General features: G+C 42.8%; 1 protein-coding gene across 3 annotated transcripts in view; it reads left to right on the plus strand.

Moving 5' to 3' along the window:
- Positions 1-24332, plus strand: part of GRIA3 (glutamate ionotropic receptor AMPA type subunit 3) — a 1208798-nt gene that overhangs the window by 855290 nt on the left and 329176 nt on the right. For all 3 annotated transcript variants that reach the window (XR_013610694.1, XM_078688743.1, XM_078688742.1), the window contains exons 9-10: positions 2053-2160; positions 2584-2790. Coding sequence is in view for 2 of the 3 variants with exons in the window: in XM_078688743.1 (XP_078544869.1) it covers positions 2053-2160; positions 2584-2790 (315 nt within the window). In the remaining variant the exon portion in view is untranslated. The remainder of the gene's footprint in view (positions 1-2052; positions 2161-2583; positions 2791-24332) is intronic.

Raw genomic sequence — 24332 nt, forward strand, 5'->3', positions numbered from 1 at the left:
TGTCCATGTACATTTCAACCCAAGAATTGAACAGGGCCTGGTTGGTCTCCGGGTAGTTGCAGGCAACCAAAGACTCCAGGAAAGAGTGATCCATAAGTTCTCCTTGATGAGCTTGTGGGTACCACAGCCACAGTTGTCAGTTTAATTGTGCTTCCTTAAAACTATCTTATATTTCAAATGTTTCCTTTGAAGTGTGGTACAATTGTATTCACTTGAGGTTGTCTTTTCTTAAAATTGGTTTTCCATGATTTTGTTTCTTCCATTGTGGTTTCTCAGTTTTTGTTTTTTCATCAGTTCACATAAAGCAGGCACACAGTCACATTCTGTATGTCTGTGTGCCTGCACAATAGATTATTGTGTGCATCCTATAACCCAGTGAATTTATTTAAAAGCAATAAATGGGTTTCAAGTTGCACATATGTATAAGATGTAGGGTTGAGGCATGTTTTTACCAGTAAACCATTATGTGTGAATGTATGCTGTCAGTCATTCTAGCAAAAATATTTTTTAAAGTGGGGGTAATGTTGGGGATGGTTTACATTGTTTGAGTGCCATGGAAACCTGTTTATGACAAGGTAAGACACCTTTTTGTTGGGGCAGTATGAGTTGGAAAGTAGAAACCTATGGCTATTAACTGTACTGTGAGTTACGGTTGTGGTTGCTAGAGCTTGAAAACAGTTGAGGGTGAAACTGGACATTTAGTTGTGTAGTTGAGTCCGGTCATGATCAATCAATCAATCAGGGGATTGTAAGTGTGCTACTCACCCATGAGGCTCTCAAGGCACTGGGGGGGAGGAGGGGGTTGAAGATCTGCTTAGCTGGACAGTCAGGTCTTGAGGGTCTTTCTGAAGGTGTTCAGGGAGGGGGCGCGCCTAATGTCTGCTGGTAGCTCGTTCCAGGTCGTGGTTGCAACGTGGGCAAAGGATCTTCCGCCTGCTCTGGCTCTGTGGATGACCAGGGTTTCAGCCAGAGTGAGGTTGGTGGATCAGAGGTTTATTTTGGATAAGTGGAAGTTGATCCTGTCTTTGAGGTATTTTGGCCTGTTGTTGTGTAGGCATTTGTAGGCGTGGGTGAGGATCTTGAAGGTGACTCTTTTTTCCAAGGGATGCCAGTGGAGTGTCCATAGGTGTTGGCTGATGTGTTTGTGCCGGGGATGTCTAGGATCAGTCTGGCGGTGGTGTTCTGTATTGTCTGGAGTCTGCAGAGTAGGGATTTCTTAATGCCGGCATAGAGGGCGTTTCCATAGTCCAGTCTGCTGGTGATGAGTGCGGGGGTGACCGTCTTTCTTGACTCGGGGGGATCCATTTGAAGGTCTTGCGGAGGATGCGGAGTGTGTTGAAACAGCTGGAGGTGACGCGTTGACCTGTTGTTTCATGGTGAGTGATGCATTGAGTACAATGCCGAGGTTTTGCCGTGGTCTGTTGGGGTAGGTGGGATTAACACCACTGAACAATTACCTGAAATAGTGAAAATATAGAGTGATTTTATAATGTATCACTTCGTTTACCATCACAATAAAGTGCAACCAAATGCTTTGATAAAAAACAGTTCTTAATTTGTAAAACATGAAGTGCCAAGCCCCTTCTTGGAAGGCCACTGCAGCCTGCTCTGCCTATACCTTGCCAGCGCTGCCAATGACAGTATGAACATAGCACATACCCATGGCAATCCAACTTGTGTGACAATTCAGGCTATTTCAGACCACATAAAGCTATAATAATAGCATGAGAGGCTGCTATTATTCATTTTCAATGTATATCGATTTATTAAACACGCTTGTTGTCTTCAGCTCAAAATTAAAAAGACAGCGCCATTATGTGATGGACTGTCACTAGTGCCAGTTCTGACAATTAACTGCCGGTGTCGAGCATAGGAAACCACCGGCACAAATTAAGCACTGATGAAAACTATATCCTTTTTGAAAATTATATTGAAGAATAATTGCAATAAAGTGTAATTATAAAAAACTAAATATGCCTGATAGATATAAATATAAAAGTGCATTAAGTCCTAAGATTTATATGCCATGTATAACTTACCTCTACTTTTTAGGTTGGTTACTGGAATGAGTATGAACGGTTTGTGTCCACGGTGGATCCACAGCCAACAAACGAATCCTCGTCGATTGAAAATAGGACGATTGTTGTCACTACTATCCTGGTAACTACTCCTAATGCCCACTGTAACTGGAACACACATTATTTCATTAGAAAGAATGCGAACCCATTACAAGTGAACTCAGTTGCTCAGATTTCAATACAGCATTGATAGTCTCACATAATGATATATTCTTATTTGCTGCACTAAATGCTTCTTTCAGCTAATAATTTAATTTGTGACTTTGATATACTTTAATGGGGCTTTGTGACTCATCTGAGGATTTCAGACGACATAGGCAACACTTTCTAATGGCTAGGAACATTTGATGTTGAATTGAAAGTCTGCTAATTTCGTGTACATCTGACAACAAGAGAAAGAGCTGGGTCCTTTTAATGAAAGCTAACCTCACCTTCAATTTCCCTCATTTTGCATCTGTGTGTTTTACTAATGGGCTTCTCTGATCTCCACTTTCTGTTATCAAAGGAAAATCCGTATGTGATGAAAAAGAAAAACCACGAACAGTTGGAAGGGAATGACCGATACGAAGGCTACTGCGTAGACCTGGCTTATGAAATAGCAAAGCACGTTAGGATAAAATACAAGTTATCAATTGTGGAAGATGGGAAGTATGGCACGCGAGATCCAGAAACCAAGATTTGGAATGGCATGGTGGGAGAGCTCGTTTACGGGGTAAGTGTTTTGTTATAGCCAAAGATATTCAAATGGATAATGTGATAAACCAATATTGAGGAAACATGTTTCTCTATTTTAATATCAACTGATGAACTTACAGTTGTTGAAATGTTGTTCGTGTTGGGGGCTGACTATGGCCGCCCTAGCATTGTATGCAGATTATGATGACCTAGTATATGTGCAACAGCGAATCGACTATTATTGTAATACTTGGAAACCTGTAATCTCACTATGAAAAAGTATTACAGTGTAGTTGTACTGTCTCCAGTCATCTTTTCCAAGAACATGGCACAGCTGCTCAACCATAATAACTTATTTCATTTAAGTAATGACGTCTTAATGCTTGCAGCTGTGGCAGTCGAGGTTAGTTCATAAAAGCATGCAGTTTTACAAGGATGTCATTCTGGTATAAAGTGTGCATTTTTCCTCAGAGCCTAGGCCCTGTTTGCAAAATTTGCAACAGAAAACCACAGGGTTTATTATCAGAAGACCACATTAGACGAAGCAATATCACAAATCCTTCTTCTCACTTTATAAAAATAGTTTTGGTCATTGTCCCATTGACCATGTAAAGTGAAACATTGGAAAATGTAGCAATAGGAAAGCGGGCGTATGCACCTTGTAGTTGAGGTCTACCCTCAAAGAGGCTTGTTAAGAAGAGTCAGAAGGAGAAGATTGTGTTCTAAATGTGTCAGGCTTCAAATGCGGGCACTGCAGTATATTGGGCAGTACTTTGGCAAAGAGCTAGTATTTTCTTTGCATCTTTAAGAAATCTTTACTTTGAGAACAAAGAAGCTGTAAGTACGACAACGACCCTGAGAACAATGTATAACAAATGAATGTGTAATGTCTACAGAGCTGTGTATTTGCCAACAAAATGCATTCAAACTGCCAGCATTTCCTAAACAGAAAATATGATAAACTCGCAATTAAAATACACCGAAAAGTACACAATGGCTCGAGTCTAACAAAAGTACTACTCAAAGCCCCATCACGAAACCTAATGGGAACACATCTGGGACAATGTAATCATTCATGAAATAAAAATGGAAGCCAATGGCTGAATGGGGCTGGCCGTAGGCCCCTGCCTCTCTCTAGGTCTTATGTTACTTTTTTGAGGCCTTCCACATAACTAAAATTAACAGTAAGCAGACCTAGAAAGTTAGACTTTTTAAAACAGCTTACAACTACATTTGAAGTGAACTTAAAACATTTTTCGTCATCACAGAGATTTCTAGAACTATCCCTGGGAAGCCATGCCGGCAGTAGATTCTGGCAACAGTTATAGAAGCTATGAATTTAAAAGTTACTTCCATAAATGTCGCCAGTGTGTGTTCACACGTCCTATCATTTTGTTTGCTTCTTCACAGGGAAAATATTTTTCCTTACGGAGAATCTTCTTTCCCTACAACCATACCAGTTTTTAGGATCATCTCTTACCATTCCCACCCTGGGTAGGGATTTACTTTGATCACTAATAGGAGTGCCACTCATGCTATATTCAAGGTAGAGATATGGCTGTTCAAAGTTTGTGATCAACAAACTCGCAAGGATATGTGTGTTTACCAACTTAGGTAGGTATCCTCACCTTGAATGACCTCAACACACATGATGGAGAAGATTTTACATAGTGCGTTATTCATTTATCTCAGCCAATGAATGACCAGTTAGTCAAATGTTCCAAGGTGCAGCACTAAGATAAGTCATCATGGGAATCCCACCTGCAAGTACTTACGTATAAATGGTAGTAGAAAATGTACATGGAGGAAGCATGCATGCTACTGTGACGAAAGCACAAGACAAACTTGACCATGTTATTATGGTACCGACCCGACTGGTATGTTATGGTAAAATTAATTGCTTTACATGTTTAGGTCTAGCTTGACAGTGCAGCTGCTTGCTGATACCATTTCTTCAGAATATACACAGAATGGACTTTGGCTTCACCCATAGGAGTCTTACTTTCTCACCTCATGCTATTGGCTAGTTGGTGTATTTTTACACCTTATCCGCCTGATTCATCAAGCTGAATTGCACTCGCAAAGGGCAAGCTTCTCAGAATTTTGCCTTTTGCGAGTGCAATTTTTGCATTTGGGATTCATCATCCCAAATGCAAAATTCGCTATTTAAGAATTCGCACATTTGCGAAGAATTGAATTTAAGGAATCTCTATTTGAGATTCCTTAAATGCAATTCATGAAGCATTTTAAAATTGCGAAAATGCAATTTTGGGCGCTATTTACCGAGAGGTCAGACCTCTCGGTAAATAGCAAAAACTTAGAAAAATGCTTTTAAAAGCATTTTTCTAAGTTGCATGTTGCACACACACATGTCCTTTGGACATGTGTGTGCGCAACACCTGTTTCAATTTGCATTTAAGGGGTGCTACAGGGTGTCCTTTGGACACCCCTGGCACCCTTTAAATCGCTATCTTATTTGCGATTAGCTAATTGCTAATCGCAAATAAGGAATACTCCCCATTCATTCCTATTGGCCTTTGGCCCATAGGAATGAATGGGGAGTTATTCCTTATTTGCGATTAGCAATTTGCTACTCGCAAATAAGGAATGTGTAGGAATCGCTATTTATTTAGCAATTCCTACATGAATACCGTTTTGCGAGTCCTTAATAGCGATTCGCTATGAATCGCTATTAGGGGCTCGCAAAACGGCCCGTTGATGAATAAGGCTGTATATGAGGCACAAGTTTACATCTGAAAACTATGCTTGATCATCACACTATCTGTCCCTTCCAATTGTTTATCTTCTATGTTCATTCTATGCAGAAAGCAACTTGTTCACCAGTGTTGGCAATGCTAGCACCTTAGGCTTTAATGTGATAAAACGCACTGTGCATGCAATACATATAAACTAATTTACGTAGAACATTAAAGCTAGACCTATTGGTCTTATGATTGCCTGTAAAATCTAATTTTTGTGTTGAATGCCCGTAATGCAGAGCAGGCTTCGAACACCTCGCTCCCCACCTTCTCAATCGGCCCCCCAACTACTAAAATTAGGCATTCACATTATAGACAAAAACACTAAAAAATAGGGCCAAAAGATTTTCAGTACGTTTTTGTCTGCACTTTAAAGCACAAATGTATGACTCCAAACTAATGGCCTTGGTTATGTGTAACCTTTAATTCCACGAACTTCATATAACTAAATGCTAAATTATTCACCTTGAATAATGTAACCTATCCATAGCGTGCAAGGAATGTAAATGTAATCAGTAGATTCCAAGAAAGAGCTGGGAATTGTTGATAGTAAATTAAACTCGAGAACAGTTTCCTAAGGCAGTAATAAAAGTTAATTGTATCTACAGATGCAGCGAAGATGTAAAAAAACTGAGATGTGCTTCGAAGAGAATAAGGCTTTAATTTGTTTTCACAATCAATGCCAGATAGATTTGGTGTCACTGATACTGCTAGGAACAGATAGCATATCCTAAAGTGTAAACATGCTGTCCATAACTGAATATAATACACTGGACAACAGAACATTGATATTCACACCTCACGTGCGCCCCCATCTGCACATTAATCTCTTTGTTTTTCTTATTTTTATAACTTCTATGTCTCTTATCCCCTCCATCGCGGTCCTATTCTTTGTCATCGTTTGCCAGCCTTTGTTCCCTTCAGCTCACCGTATTTCAGTCTTATCTTATTTTATCTTACTTTCTCGTTTTTTTCAACTAGTAAGCTAATTTTATTTTTAACTCTTCAAATTTCTTTACCTGTCTTTCTCACTTTCCTTCTTTTAATCTGTTCGCTTGCATCCCGCTCAGTGTCTTTTCTTTATTTTCCTCTTCCCTGAGATCTTATTTTGTTTAATTCCTCTTTGTGCACCTCTCCATCCTACTTTGCTCTTCTCTATTTCTTTTTCCTCTGGTACTTCTCTCGTCCACTCTGCCTGTTCTCCCCTTTCTCTTACACTGTGCCATTCTATTTATCTTTTGCTTCCATTGTGAAGGTATTATTGATAATGCGTGTGTGATATTGTGACCTTTATAATTGATGGGGCTTGTCACCTTCCCTGACTTGTGCAGAACAAGCAGAGTGAGCATGCCCGACAACCTTCACAGGGATTCGCGGGAGTGGGATGAATTCTAACCGCATTTTTTGTTGCACAAATAAGGGCCTAATAATGTTTTTCACAGCAGTTTTCACATATTAGCAAATAGGTTCTGTAGACCCACATATAGTTGGAAGAGTGTAGGTTGCAAATATGGCCAATTTTGAAAGCATCTTGCCGTTTGCTCTGTAACATGACAAGCTTGGGGTCGGTGACCACCAGGATGGATGTAACAAACTGGAGGGTGTGACTTCAAACACCAAAACTGGGTCTGAAGTGGGAGTTGTGCCTCAATGCGCTGCATGTCCGTCAGGCGTAGAGATGAGATTAGAAACGGGGTCTGCTAGTCCCCACATCACGTGTTGCTGTGATGTCTCAGCACTGGTGTCTGGTGGCAGAGTATTAGGGGTGTCCAGGGTTGCCTCCCCAGAGTGGAGCAGCAGTGGAGTCCAGGTCCTATCCTACTCTGGTGCATAGCTACACATCAACTATTTCCTCTTCGCTGTCATCCTTTCAGCAACGAGAGCTGGGTCAACGGAGGGAGCCCTCAAATGCCAGTCAGCCCTATTTGCAACACACACACACCAAATTACCTCCAATTTCTTCCATCAAACTATTTAGTATCATCACTGGCTTCAACACATGACTTTGAAATATAGCTAAAACCCTTGCCCCATTAACAGAACACAGTGGTGTTGCAAGGGGGGGGGGGGTGGTCCGGGCGGCATAAGTTTTGGGAGGCGGCATTTTTCCCCCGGCTCTGACATGGGTTTGCCACAGAGATAGCAAACACAGGAAATATAGTCAGCAACCTCCGCCCCCCGCTCATCAGTGCGGCCGCGGGGCTCGCAAAAGCAGAAATTGCCACTGGTCGCAAAGTGCCTAGCTATGCCACTGAACACACACCACATCCTAGTGTACCCCACATGCTAACCCTCCTACACTAACTTGTATACAGAGGACTAAAGGCAGCATAAATCCCATTGTAAAAAAATGTAAGCAGTGCTGGTATAGCTCACAATCAATGCACCTTCAAGTCTGAGTTCCGTAATTACCACTAACAATGAGACAAGCCAAACGCCTCTCCCTGACTTCCCAGATCCAGGAAAGGGTCAATTGAACTAAGGAATTTTCACAATTGTAAAGGAACCTACCACTCACTCTGCCTCTTCTGTTCCATCCCTGCATCCCAGGACCTCTGCTCCGATCTTTCTAGTTACTTCTTTGATAAGATCAAGCAGATTTATTTTGATGTCTCCCTACATTCTGTTTTGGACTCTTTCGACTTCACTAGTATGCTCTTCTCTATATTTTATGGGGGCAGTAATGCCCATCATGATTCAACTTGCAATGGAGAAGGTCAAGAGGACCACGCATTCAATTGAATTCTGGCTTCGTTGTTGTCCTTTGTCCACACTACATCTTTTCTCTCGGTCATGAACCCATTGGCCCCACCATCACGACCCTTTTTAACCTCTCACTATCGATGCCACTTACCACTTTAAATGGAAACATTCCATGATCTTGCCGTTGTTTAAAAACCCCTTTACTGACACTGTAACCTTGTGCAACTACAGACCAGTCCTCCTTACCCAGCCATAGTCATGGAAAAACTAGTCAACCAGCAATTCATCAGCTAGTTCAGCTGGCTTTAGAGAGAATCATAGCACACAAACAGCTCTTATTGCTGCCATGGTGGCATTTGACTTATCATCGATAAGGGTGCTACTGCTGCTCTTATACTTTATATCTTTTGGCAGTGTTTGACATGGTATCACATGCCATTCTACTCAAGTGCCTTTTCAATGCAGGTATCTGCCATTGGGCACTTCAACAGTTTAGTTCTTTCTTCTCTCACCGACCCAACTGGTATGTCTCCCATCGTTGCAAACTGATGGCTCCGGGTGCCCCAGGTATCTTCCCTGAGGCCAATATTGTTAATGTTTATATGACACTGCTGGAATTTATTGTTATGTCTTTCAGTTTTAATATTACCTCTTACACTCTCGAAGACACATCAATTACCCAGACTAATTTCACGGTCTATGTGCCTGTGGTTTTTGACTGGATGAGCTGTAATTGCCTACAGCTAAATGGGGAGAAATACTGAGCTTGTTTTATTTGATAGAGATGCCTCTGTCTGGAGTATCACCTGATGGGCGACTCAACCTTGTCCACCTCAGCCCTTACTAGCTGCCAGAAACCTGGGCATCAGTGTTGATAATAAACTTCCTATGGTGAACGAAGTCACTGCTGTGTCTGCATATTGCTTTAACACTCTCAAAATGCTCAGAAATGTTATGAATGGCTGCTCATAAACGCGCAGAAAATGATGACCCAAGCACTCATTATCAGTTGAACAGACTACCGAAATATCATGTATGTTGGCAATTTGACATGCCTTATGAAGAGTCTTATTTAATTGGTCCAGAACACAGTTCCCAGGCTTGCACTCAACCTGCCTCCTCGTACTACCATCACTGCCCACTTACGTAACCTTGATTGGCTGCCTGTCCATAAGTATTCTTCCACAAGAGTCTTATGTATACCTAGAAATCACTTCACAACCTTGGCCAGTCCTAAATGGGGAGAAAACAAATGTCTTGGTAGTTGGAAATAACCTATCTTTATGGGACTAACTTACCTGGCCTCCATCCTTAGGAAATCGTCCATCCCCTAAACCAGAAGTCAAAAGTCTGAATGTGTCACTTTGGACAGCCATCTTACTATGGCACTAGAAGTGAAAAAAGTTGCAGTGACATGCTTCGGCTTTCTCAGATCATTGAGGAAAATGATCAAATAGCTCGCCATGGAGGTACTAATAATAGTGGTAGAGGGACTCATACTATTGTACCTAGATTCTGGCAGTTCTATGTTTTTAGGCAGTCCACTTTCAGTGATTAACAAGCTGCAGGTCATATAGAATGCAGCGGCATGAATGTTGTTAGGTGTCCACAGGTTCGAGTCAGCTTGCCCAGCGTTTGCAAACTCTGTATTGGCTGCCAATAAACAAAATAATGAATTCAAGGTATTATGCATTGCTTATCGTGGCAAACATAAAGCAGGCCCACAGATTCTTCATCACTTTATCAACCCTCACAAGGCCAACAGAGATCTCAGGTCAACTAAGTTAGGCCTTCTCACAGTTCCAAGAATTAAGAGGGCCAGAGGCGGCGGACGTTCTTTGTTATACCTGCCCCAAAACTATGTAACTCTCTGTCCATTAGCCTGAGACTTAATGGCAAACTATTAAGTTTTAGAAAGCATCAGAAAACCTACTTGTTTGCTTAATTGGTCAGGTTTCCAGCAGGGATGGCTAGCGCTGGGAATCCGATTCGAGTAGCCATGCACTCAATAAATGCTGTAATAATAATAATTCCTACAATAATAGTCACATACACTTCCATGTTCCTTCCAGGCATATTCACTGCACATCTCACATGCTCATTCACCAATCTCGCATCTGTCACTCTTTCCCTATCTGCCATTCCTTTCCATCCCTGACACCCAGTGGTTGGAAAAAAAGTTCCCCTCCCTATTTGTTCTGCAGGATCTCTGTCAGAATTTATGAAGAACATTTAAACGTAGCTGTCCTAACTTGCTTAGTTTACAACCACCATTATAACCCTATGGGTGAGATGAACATGTTACAAATAGAAATAACATAACATGACAAAGAAGGATAAGCTGTCTACACTGATCCTAAGCTATTCTTTAAGTAAATAGATGCAAAATAGACAAGCTCAAAAATAGCACTTGGTATTTTGAGCAAGATTGCAGTTCAGTGCCCGCAACTGGCCCTTTCATGATCTAAAAACATGAAACAGATAAATGCCTGCTGTTTTTCTCAGAAAACACCTACCTCTAGTTCACAGAATACCTGTGCCCACCATCTCAGTCAGTTAAGAAAGCGACCATGGAGCTTTGTTTCAATGAATATGTAACCTATATATTACATTCAAACCCCTCTCTTCAGCTATCTCTTTCCCTCTTGCACCTCCCCCAACATCCAATGGACTAGTACCTTGTCTGATAATATCTTGCTCTATTTTGATTTTTGAGGAAATGTTGAAAACGTAGCTGGTCTACAAGACAATTAAATAGTGGTTTTAATGTGAAAGCAAAGAGTACCAGAAAAGAATCAAATACTTTCACAGGGGTTAGTTCACTCGTCTGTCCATCTTCAATCCTATTATTATTCATGTCAGATCTCGTGTAATTTACTCCTGCTGAGACATTAGACAACCAATATTCATTCATCAGGGACTAAACTATTGAGTGAAATAGAGGGCAACCTTTTAGCTGAGCAGAATATTAATCTGGGTGTGTAGGGTTAAAGTGATTCAGAGATTACACATAGGCCTGGCGTTTACTCATGATTGGAAAAATCAATCAGTATCAATGGCGGTATAGGTTTTAACACTATTCAGAAAGAGGAAGTGAAAGTAAAATTACTATTTGCGCAAAATGTTATTTGCAATGTGCACATTGGTAAATTTCTCTAAGAAACTAAAATCTATCCTTGTAATAAGGTCAAAGACCTGATTTTGAATCGAAAATGGATGTCAAAATGTCTCTGGAGACTTGCAGCTAGTCACGGCTTATGAAAAATAAGTTAATTGCTAGAATCTGGAGATGGCGCGTGTGTTTGAGTAATGCAGGTCCCACATAGTAGTCGTTGCTCTCACCAATATTTATAGTTCTTTTTATATCCAATTATATGGGAGGCCTGTTAAATATTGTTGTTAATAATTCATGCTATCCCAACCAACAAAAATGTTAACAACAGCTTGTCTCAGTGAGGAACCCATTTCTTTCCCAAGCTGAGTGGTATGCCACCATTATATCCCAGATTTGATCTGTAGGGCTTCACGTTGCAGGTAAGTACATCCGGGTCTTTACATCGTAGTTAGGGTTTTCAATACCTTACGTCGCAGTGTGTTACTACACAGGTAAGTATTTTTTGATTGTCAAAAGTCATTATATGTGGATATGTTTAAATATGTGTGTACATGTTTAAATATATGTGAGTGTGTGTGTATATATTTATGTGGTTTACAAATGATGTATGTATATATTTTTGTAGATATGTATATATATATATATATATATATATCTACATATATATATATATATATATATATATATATATATATAAATACAAAATATATATATATATAAAGAGAGAGAGAGAGAGATAAATATATTTGGATAAATATATACATAAATATTTAAACATGTAATGGTGATAAAAGTTGAATTTTTTTTAATTATTAGGTTTTTCTTTCATGTATTTATAATTAATTGACTTAAGTAATGTAATGTATATATAATGGTTTTAAAATTAAACAGAATATATTGACAATGTAATTTAGTTATTCGTTAAGTTATATATTTATTTATTAAAAATTGTAATAGTAGGTAATGAAAAGTATAGATTCAGTTTATCGCTAATATTCTTTATGTATAATAAGTATAATATATACACATATAAGCATATTTAATCATTTAAAATTAATGTTTGAGTTTTGTGGATGGTCAGGGAAATTTGGAGAACAGTAATGGATAGTGCGGAGGGGAAGTAAGGATTTTTAGAGTTCAGGGTTTTGGCAGTATACAGGGGTAGTAAGGATTTTTTGGGTTCAGCAATTGGTAGTGTATGTGGTAATAATTTTTTTTTAGTGTTCAAGGGTGAGCAGTGTATATCAGTAGTGAGTTAATTTTAGGGTTCAGTGGTGGGTTGTTTATAATGTTAGTAATGTGTTTTTAGGGCTAAGGGATTGGTATTCGATAGGAGATTTAAGGTGTTTTAGGGGTTAGGCATGAGTAGTGTAAAGGGGTAGTAAGGAGCTGTTAGGCTATGGGGTGGAAATGTAGAGACTTAAGGGCCGATTAGGATGGCGGACCGTCCGCAGGGGCAGCGGCGGTCCCTCCGTGCAAATTAGGATGTGACCGCCACCCTGGCGGTCACATCCTGTATGTTTAACATTGCGGCGGGTGCTGCTTGAAGCAGCACCCGCCGCAATGTTAAAACTGCATGTTTTACATTTACATGCACAAAGCGGCAGGCACCGCGCGGTGCCTGCCGCTTTGTGCATGTAAATGTTGCAGGGTACCATAGGTACCCCCCATGTGCACCCCACACCCCCCAACACCCCTGGGGTCCCGCAACGGGCCCCCAAACACCAATGTCCACATGCTTTTCTACGGCGGAAAACCCGCCGTGGAAAAGCATATCTCCGCCGGGATCCTAACATGGCTGGTGGTGTCTGATAGACACCACCACCATATTAGAGCTTTTCCGCCGCGGTCGAAAGGCGACCGCGGCGGAAAAGCGGCAGACGGAAACATGACCCCCCAGCCATCCTAATCTGGCGGGGGGTCTTTTCTGTGTCCGCAGCGGTGAATCCGCATCCTCCGTGCCGGCGGTGGCTTCCGCCGGCCCGGAGGATGCGGATTTACCGCGATCCTAATCGGGCGCTAAGTAAGGTGTTTTTAGGATTCAGGGATTGGCAGTGTATAGGGGTAGTAAGGGGTTTTGGGGCTTAGGGATAGGACTATAATTAAATAAATAAAAATGAATTTTGTACACCTTGCTACTCATCCCAACTCTGACATTCATTGAATTCTGAAGCAGCATCCAACCACTAGGAGCTTCTAATTGCTTTTTCCTGTCCAACTCAATGGCACTCATCCAACCGCCAAAGGTTTAGCTAATTAGCATTCTACTAACCTCTACGTGAGGCGTGCATTTCAGTCAACTCAGATCAATGCACTCGCTTACAAACGTCCCATGTTAATGGCACTCATTCAAATCTGATGAATCAGCCTACCTGTTGAGTCCTCTTCTAGTACATAGATGCTTAAAGAGGTGTGTGAGAATGTATATAGGGCAAGCCTTATAATTCGTGCAACTCAATGAAGCTTGACGTTAGAAGACTCATCCTACCAGTGAAAGTATTATCCATCATCTATATCAGGCATGTTTTATAACTCCCTTAACTTAAATGCACTTCTGGGTCTTCAGAGGACCAGAAGCAGAGTAGATCAGCCAGGATTCTAACCTGAAGCCTTAAAGAAACATAACTTATGGTGCACTGCTTTCCTTCTGCTAGGTTTGCTACCTGCATAAATACATTGATACATATATAAATACAGCAATGCATACATAACTGCATACGTGGTTAGATTAGTTTGTTGGAGAAACAATGGCAGGAAGATACTGAGAGGACATTTCAGTCAAGTGGGTCTGGAAAAAGGTCTGTTTAGCTCCTTTGTTTTGATTTCTTTCTCAGGAAAGCGGCCTCTATCAAATTGAGTGGACCAGGCTCACTTGCACTAATCACAGCGCTCACAAATATATATTGTAAACCTGCCATCTACTTACACATTTGTACACCCTTCCTTAATGCTGTTCCTTGTTGTTAGACTTGACAATCTTGGGTGGTTGTCCCCCAAACTTTCTCCCTTCACCCCTCCTTTTTACTGAACCCATTTGTGTTAACAGTTAGGACTCTGTGAACTTTACCACTGCTAACCAGTGCTAAAGTGCTTGTGCTCTCCTCCTTAGACATTGAAAGATTGGCTTACACCCAATTGCCTATTTAATTTACTTGTAAGTCCCCAGTAAAGTGGTAATACATGTACCTAGGGCCTGTGAATTAAATGTTACTAATGGGTTTGCAGCATTTATTGTGCAACCCATTTCAGCAGACTTTTAAAACATGTCTCATGCCTGTCATTACAGCCGTGTGGTTTTAACCTGCCATTTTGATCTGACAAAAACAGCCTTTTGCCAGGCAGAAACCTCTCTTTTTAATACATATATGTCACCTCTAGGGTAGGACCTAAACAGCCCACAGAGTGTGGTGCAGTGCAGGGTGCAGTGTATTTCCAAAGTTGGACATGTACGTTTAAGTTTTATATTTCCTAGTAGTAAAATAAAAACAAATTCACTTTTCGATGTTTGAGGCCTACCTCTCCCTTTCAGATAGCATTGGGTTACCTTATTACACTTTATAAGTGATAGTTATTGATTGGAAACAGGTAGAAATGGTATGTTTACACTCTAATGAACTGCAATGTAAAACCTTCTTCCATACTAATATTATAAAAAGAGAGCCCAAACCTTTGAGGCGGGTAATCTCAGTAACCACAGCACCAATCACAACACCCAATACAGCGTTGGAAAGGGCAGTTGCAGCAGAAGGACATAGGCTATGCAGACGGCCACCATATATATATATTTTTTTTTGTAGAGTTTTATATAGCGCGAACTTGACCCAAACTGAATCAGGTATCAGAGCGCTTTACATAGCACCAGTTACGTTACATGAGGACACACATTCATTTTTATTAGGCACGGGGAGATTAAGTGATTTGCCCAGAATCACAGGATGTTTGGCGTCGTTACCAAGACTCGAACCCAGATCCCCAGGTCCGAGGCCGAGCGCCTTAGCCGTTAGGCCAACTCCTCTATACATTTAAAAGGTAAAAGAACCGTGCCAGCAAAGTAGTCCCTCGTGGGCGTGTCTGCGTTGTGCTGTGGGCGTGGGCTGGGGACGTGACTAACGCTGGGGGCGTGTGGTCGGCCATCACATCGTGGGCTGTGGGTGTGTGCTGGGGGCGTGACAAACGCTGGGGGCGTGTGTCCGCCCTTCATGCCATGTGAGTCGTACATACAAGCGCCAATTACGTTGCTGCACAGCATCAAGGGGCACGCTGGGGGCGTGACACACTGGGGGCGTGAGAAACGCTGGGGGCGTGTGTCCGGCCTTCATGCCATGTGACCGCAATTGCGCCGCATCAAGGGGCACGCTTGGGGCGTGAGAAACGCTGGGGGCGTGTGCTACGTTCTGCCCTTCGTGCCATGTGGGTCGTAAATTAATCAGAAGATCGTCTGCTGTGGCCGTGTGCTGGGGGCGTGAGAAACGCGTTCACCTGGAGGCCTGGGAAGTAACGTTACTGCAGCCTCTCCTGAGCGCTGTTACTGAACTCTCTCATTCAACGAAATTACACGTGCCTGCTACCATCAACCAGGGCTCTAGCCGGGCTCAGGCGGCGGATCAGTACACTAATTACACGCACCTGATAACATCAACCAGGGCTGCAGCTGGGCCTCAAGCAGGGGAACACGCGCCTGCTAACATCAAACAGGCCTGCATCTGGGTCTCAAGCGGGGGAACGCGCAAATGAGCGTGTCTGCGGGGACAATTACTGCAGCCTCTCCTACTCGCTGTCCCTCAACTCTCTCATTAAACGGATTTACCCGCAGCTGATAACTCTCTCATTCAACGACATTACACGCGCCTGCTAACATCAACCAGGGCTGTAACCGGGCTCAGGCGGCGGATCACTACACCAATTACACGCGCCTGCTAACATCAACCAGGGCTGCAGCTGGGCCTTCTCCGTCCCTATTCTAATGAAATAAAAAAATGTTGTCTACCGCAAGATTTTAAAATAAATTGCCCTTGCCAAATACACACATTACACACATTCTATTTCATACCTGGACAACGTCGCGATGTCGAGTTAATGATAAAGTTAGATTTTAAGTCACTATTCTGAAAGTGCCACTTTTAAGATGTTGTTATTTTCTTGTCCTAACTATTCAGTGCTTGCAGTCTGTATCCTGGGTCACATTACAAGGGTGGTTGACACACCCAAACAGTATCACAATAGAGGGGTCTGGGTGTTGGCAGGATGAGCCATCACTATTGAGGGTGCGAAGCAGTCACCTGACACAATTGCACTTCCAAGATACAGCCTCAGCTTCACACTAGCCTATTATGATTGCAGTCAGACTGGAGGAAAGGAAAGCAGGAAACTCCAACATGTCTGTGGGGGAGGGCAGGGACTCCAGAAGCTTCTCCCATTTCATAGCTATCACCGGGTGTAAAAGTAGGACCCTCAGTCCCACTCTTCAGATCACTTTTGGACCTGCGGGAGACTCAGAAGAAGACCTGCTCTGCTGCACTGCTGCTGAAAGGACTGCTCTGCTGCAAGAACGACTGCCCTGCTTCCCCACTGCCTGAGGAAGGAAGACTGGATCTGCTCCTTAAACCCAGAAGCACCAGAATGACTCCAAAGGCTAGCTAACTGGCCTCCTGTTGTGAGCACAGGGCCATAACAAGCTCCAGAGTTATGTCCTGCATCTGTCCAGCTCCCAGACTCAACTGAACCTGCCTGTGCCCTGCTACTGTCCTCTGGTGCAATGAGGGCTGATCTACAAGAGGTGCCCCCCAGGTCCTGGACCCTAGGCTGACATTATATTGTACTCCTCTGGCTCAACTGGGGGTTCTGTCAGAATTAGTGCAGCTCGATGCAACTTAACACAGCACGATGCAGGACTTTGCATCACATCACCTCACAGCCCCTGATCAGCAGTCTCATTTAAACTGACAAAGCGCAATACAACTAGGCGCAGAATCTCACATCACATTCCTCTCAGCTCCTCATTGGAACCGATGCAGCATGATTCAACTCGTCGCAAGACCTCGCATCTCAGCCCTTTCAGCTCCTCATCGGAACCAATGAAGCACAATGCACCCCAACGCAGGCCTTCACATCCCAGGCCTAGCTGCTCCACATTGGAACTGAAGCAGCTTGAGTCAGCACTCCTCATTAGGGTATTAAAATAAAAATCTCAGCAGGACTAACCCGATCCCTGTAACTGGCCCACACTCTAGCTCATCCTGCCTGAATGTTTGACTATTTCCCGGTTCGGTGCGACTTGATAACCACAGTTGGAGCTTTGCGTTTTTAGGCACTTTACTTACCTTACAACCTTTAAATTACATATCTCCGCTTCTACTGATTGGATTTTTGTTGTTTTATCTACCTCCCCCCCAACACGAAGTCTATCTAAGACACTAAAAAGCTTCTTCTCCTGCATAGTGGTTAAGGATGTTACTGGAAAATCTTCCTCTCCAAATTGTGCCATTTGGAAGCTGTTAGTTGCACATGTTTCTTGTTACTTACAAAATAGTGGTTGTGCTTCCTGTTGCCAGGGTAATGTCATGTTTTGATACGGTGTAAGGTTACATGAACTCTTAGCCAAGGAGAATCCCAGAATTGACTTTAAAACCATCATTGCTTAGCATGTCAGATCTGAGGTCTTGATAGAGATGATACACAGGGGTTGCCCTAACACACAAAACAAAAAAGTTGAGTTCAATAGCATGGACCAAATAAATATTTTAACTGATGCCATTGCACACCTGGGGAGCCAATTATATTTTTAAAAAGTAATGACTTTTTTTTACTTTTAAATGGCCCAAAAATGTGTCTAATGCCCATGAACTATTTTCTGAGGCTGTGGACTCAACACACCAAAACTAGAACCAATAGACAATGGCCTTGACGCACCTAAGATGGCTCCCATCGTCTGCGGTCTAGTTGTAAAGGCTGTGGACTATGGGTGCCATGTTAGGTGTATCAAGTCCGCATTCTAGTTGTTGAGGCCATGGACTGTCAATCCTATTTTGGTTTAGTCTAATCCACAGCCTTGGAAAATAGTCCACGGACTAAGGCACACAGAACATTTTCTTTTTCTCCATTTTGGAGACCCCATTTAGTTCCATCATCTATGGATCCACTATGACCTGGTAGCCACGATGAGATCATCCTGCCCCTGTGTTATATTTTCTTTTGAGAAGGGGAGTAAGATGCACATCCTATAATAGTAGCCGCAAGAGAAAACTTTCTCCTGTGGCCATTCAGTCAGCATGAACCTGCCCACGGACAGTCTGCACACTAAAACAGCCAAGATACTCAAAAGCATTAACCCTTTGTGCCCACTAGCACTTTTTTGCAATGCTAATATTGCTGAACAGGCTGAATGGATTTACAACAAAGCAACAAAATCATGTTTTCTGAGTAAATGTCTACTCACATAATAAGTTTGGCATACATCAGTTCCGCGGATGTGGCTGTTTTCGCAAGCAAAATGTCCTGTGGGAGCTATAATGGAGAAACGCATCTTTTTGATCCTTCCTTAACTTTTTTCCCTAGCATGGAGCTGCACACAATACTTAGTATGTTCAACCATAGCTGACTACCCTAAGAGAGTGCCAGGTTTGGTGTGGATGTGTTGCGTTGTGTGTGTTGATAATCGTAAATGGTGAATTTCAGTGGTTTTATGCATATGAGCTAGAACTCATTTTTTAACTGTGAATGCACATACAGCACTCATAGAAAGAGAAAGAGAGTATATAATGGTCAAGTGTAGTGAATTAGCAGCTGACACTGCACACAGCACTATATGGGATTGTTTGTTTTATGACATCGATAAAATCAGATTTCCACCCTGTCGACCCATCAATTAGTTCCTTTAGCCTGTTCCTCAGTTACAATTTGATCTCCAGCCTTCCTGCAGGTATCTTTTGTTTTTTACAAGTTACCCCAAATGAATGTTCGGTGGCTACAATGCATCTTCATTTCAGTCACGTCACCATGGCGGGTGTAGGTTTAAAGAGCAGATCGCATCAGTTTCAAACTTGACAGCACAGCACAGGTAGCAGAGGCTGCTGTCTGCTTTTATAGATCTACTAAAGTTTCTGCAGCGGAAGATAATGACTTGGGCTTGATCTTATGTGGCAGGTGCAGGAGTGTTGGAGGCTTTGCAATATTAGCCTGTTCTCTGCTTACTACATATTATAGCATTTGTTCTATAGGTGAATTGCAATATGCAAATATTACTTACTGTACGATTTCAAAAATACAGAACAAAACAAAGGGCTCTGGCTATATCTGCAAATGGATATCCAGGGTCTCATAAAAACCTCGTCAATTTAGCTTTGATCCATTTTTGGTAGATGACATGAGTCGTGAATATTTGGAGTTAAGACACACCTTTCATTGGTTACTCCGAAGAACCCTCATCCAGTTTAACAAAAAGGGGGCCACCCCAAATACTTACTATGTACCACTTACCCTGTAACGCCTAGGACGGCTTTCATACAAAGTTTTTCCCTGTGTTTTGTTGTATGTGTATAAATATCATAAATAAAAATAAAAAATAAAAAATAATAAGATCCAACAGCATTCAGCTGTCAGCCTCAATATTATGTTTTAAAATCGTAGATTAAATATGAAAGCCACTCACATATTCATTGCATAGCAAGTAAAGCAAACAAAATGTTTTAATTTTAAGAAAAAGTATTGCTGCGAAAAGTATCATCTTGACATGTAATGCACTACAACCAGGTCTCCTTATACTTTCATCCTTTTAACTATTTATATGGTGAGATGCTTCAGCCAGCGTGTGAAGTCCTTTGATATGGCAGAAAGTGTTTCAAAGTGAAAGAAAAAGCTGTCTGCACTCGGTGCAGGGTAAAACATTTTGTATGGGATGTATTGACCAGCTTGGTCCTCCATGATGTGTGGGGCACCACACACCACAATTTGTGACTGTGCAACGGCACTTGAACAGCTCTTAGAGAGGTCGTTTCGCTCCACGTGTGTTACTGGCTACTATTTCCCCCACTGGCCAGCGAAGCAACTTTGCAAGTCCTGTGATGGTGGACATCGTCCTGACCCCTTAAAATGCGTTGGATGGGTGTACTGACACAATGCAGACATTGAGGTGTTAGATGCAGTTGCTATTTCTGTACCAAGACATCCTATAAATTTATTGGCAGGCGAACAATAGTGTACATAGATGCATGTGCTGTGTAGTAGCCCCAATGATGTTCTAAGGTTACAGTATGTTCCTGTGCAAATGCTCTTATTGGGGTGGGCATAATTCCAACAAGTACGGTGCACTGTGCAATCTGCATTTGCCAGGTAGATGTTCCTCCACAGTACAGATTCTACAATAGGACATGCCATTGGAAACTGAGATTTCCTTTTTGTTTTTTGGAAACCGCCCCATGTAACATGGGAACATCTCACTGAGCATGCAGTGGGAGAAAGTCGTTTACTACAGTGTGCGTAGTGTGTTGGGCTAGTGTCACAGTATATTGACTGCATGCACTCTGACATAGTGATGCTTCAAGAGACGCACCTACAAGGCACTTAGTGTAGATTTCTGAACCTACACAGCATTGGCTCATGAGGGCTATACTACCAGGTCTTAGGGAGTGGCAATATTGTGAAAAGTCTCCCTCATTTGAAGTATAGTGCAGATGGGCCGACCCTCTGGGTCGATACGTAGGGGTTACTGACTGTGGGGCAGACATGATCTCACTTTGATATGTGTATACGCACCACCTTGACAGCAGCCCTCTACCTTGTCCAAGGTGGTGGACAATCTCTTGAAGATGCCCTGATCACTTCATGTAATGGGGGGATTTTAATGATGTAATGCACACACTACTTGATGGATCGGAGACTCATTGGGGGGCCTGCATGCACTACCCCGTTGGCATGCTTTGCTAGTACACTAGGACTAACTGACATATGCTGCTGTCAACATCCTTATGATGGACAATATTAATTCTTCTCAGGGGCCCACAAAGCGTACTCCAGACTGGGCAATGTATTTGTACAATCTGCTGAGGTGGGCAAGATAAGACAAGCGGACTACCTAGTGACCTCTTGGATCATTCCTCGCTACTGGTGTGACTTGAAACCCAGGCCAATGTTCCAAGCACGGGATGGCAACTTACTACCTGGGATCTGCAAGATGGAGAGCTTCCAAGGGATATTCGGGTCGATACAGAACTTTTCTTGTTAGAAAATAAAGACATAGTCTCCTCTGCGACGATATCAGGGCCGGACTGGCTACCGGGCAGTTAGGAATGCTGCTGAGCTGGGGGCTGATTTCGTTAATGGGGACCTGCGTGAGCTAAACGAAATTCGTTTTGCTTTCAGTATTTCGAAACACACGCAGGACTCCACGGACGGAATCAGCCCCCACTGCTGTAAAATCAGGCAGCAGCTTGGCAGCATTCCAAACTGCCCGGTAGCCAGTCCGGCCCTGGACGATATTGAGGGAGGAATGTAAAACAGTGTTGCGCAACAAAGCTCAGAATTTAGCAGCACAAAAAAAGAAAAAGGGTGTTGAGAAATGAGAACAAGTAGACGACCACATCCTTCACCTATAGAGACGGGCCATTGACAGGGTGGACCCCTTGCTCACCCAACAGTTAGACTAGAATATCACGATCTGGCACAAGACAACTCCAGGAAGCAGAGACTGGCAATGTCTACCAAATATATGAAGTTGGGGACAAAGCCAGGAAACTCCTTGCCTGGCTCAGCAAAAAGGAAGTAGAAGCTAGATGTGTGCAGGCCTTATTGACAGCACAAGAACGATTCACAGCACAGACTATTGCAGCGCATTTTATGAGTCACATCCACTTAGTAGCTCCTCAGATATAGACCGCTACCTGGTTGCTATTCAGACACCAGTCCTTGGGGAAGAGGAGGCAAAGGGGCTAGAAGAAGACTTAACACTAATGGGAGTGCAGGAAGCAGTAGCCAAGCTATGGCCGGGGAAAACCCCGGCCCTAATGACATACCTGTAGAATTTTATAAACTATGTATAGATCTGTTGGGTCCCCACCTACTAAGTCTTTACCAAGATGCATTTAAAAACAGTACCCTCCTCTTGGACCCCTGGAGAGCCACAATCACAATGATACATAAAGATTGCAAACCCAAGGAAAGCTGCGACTCCTATCGTCCCATTTCTTTACTAAATACCAAAGTTAAAATATTAGCCACAATCCTAGCGACATGGCTATCAAAGATTATCACATCACTCATACACAATGACCAGTCCGGGTTCATGCCAGGTCAAGCTACCTGACTGAATCTCAGTAGAACACAAATCTGGCTGATGGAGGTTAAAGACTGTGTAGCCCCACATGTTTTTCTGTTGTTAGATGCAGAGAAAGTGTTTGACGTGGTACATTGACTGTTTCTGGAAGGTAAATTAGTCAAATTCAGATTTGGACTGAAATTTCAGAACTGGTAGCGCTATTATATAACAACCTGATAGCAGCAGTAAAAGTGAACGGCAAGTTGTCCTCGGTATTTCCCATTGGCCGTGGGGCCAGGCAGGGGTGCCCCTTATCCCCCGTCCTTTTTTCACTTACTGTGGAATTATTGGCATGTACTATTCATACACACTCAGGGATCCGGTGTTTCAAAATTAATGATGACGAGGAGAAGAAGATTTCCCTCTATGCAGACGATATCTGCCTTATGTGACGGAACCTATGACAACAATGCTCATCCTATTCCACATCCTACAGGAATAAGGGAGACACTCAGGATACAAGATTAATTGGAAAGTCCATGATGTACTGCCATGGAGAGATGCAAGACTGACCTCCCTTGCCTTCAATCCTGAGGGTCCGTGGGAGCCAACAAGCCTACCAGGTACCACCAGTAAGCACCACAGAGCTGCTTTGCAAAGAGGTGGTCCAAGGCCACGACCCTTTTTACACCTCTCTGTAACGCAGCTCTGTGGCGCGTACTAGAGGTACCTGGTGGGCTAGTTGTCCCCCAGGGACCCTCAGGATACAAGGGGACTTAATCCCCCAACTTAAAACGTGCGACGGAGCGCGTTTGCACACTTGTCACATCAAGTCCCCCCCCCGCCTTCACCACTGTGCAAACACACCATGTGGCTCATTTTAAGGTGGGGGATTAAGTCCCCTTGAATCCTGAGAGTCCCTGGGGTCCAACTAGCCCACCAGGTACCTTCAATAAGCGCCACAGAGCTGCGTTGCAGAGAGTGGTAAAAAGGGGTGTGGCCTCGGACCACCTCCCTGCAATGCAGCCCTGTTGCACTTACTTGAGATACCTGGTAGGCTTGTTGGCTCCCAGGGACCCTCAGGATTGAAGGGGAATTAATCCCCCAATTTATAACGTGCCACAGGGCGCGCTTGCACAGTGGTGCAGAAAGGGGACGGGCCTGATGTGACAAGTGTGCAGACGCACCCCGTGGTGCTTTTTACATTGGGGGATTAAGTCCCCTTGAATCCTGAGGGTCCCTGGGGCCCAACTAGCCCACCAGGTACCTACTCCACCGCGTCCCTATATATCAAAACTTTTTCTTTTTCAAGTTTCTCAGGAACTACTGAACGGATTTACACCATTTAAAAAAAGGTCTCTTTCTGAACCAAGCTCTACCTTTTTGCCAAATTTGGTGTAATTCCGTTCACCAGTTAGGGGCTGCAGCTGTGTCCAAAGTTTCCTATGAAAATTACACAGGGAAAACACGTTTTGGGACCCCCTTTTTTTTCAGCCCCCGCTTGTCGAATCACCCCGAAACTTTTACGACAGGAGCTGACCATAGCGGGCCACTAGTTTTCAAACATTTCCGAAGCTTCTTCAACCGGCCCCAAAGATATTGAGAAAACAAAAAACGCTTTTCTTATGGAAACTAGGTCTTAACTATAACAACCTACTGGGGACTGCCAGTAGGTAATATATATATATAGGTATATATTTATATATATATTATTTCTTCTTTGTATCTAACATCCAGGTACCTCATGTTATTGT

This window comes from Lissotriton helveticus, chromosome 4_1 (assembly GCF_964261635.1).
Source record: "Lissotriton helveticus chromosome 4_1, aLisHel1.1, whole genome shotgun sequence".
NCBI lineage: Eukaryota > Metazoa > Chordata > Amphibia > Caudata > Salamandridae > Lissotriton > Lissotriton helveticus.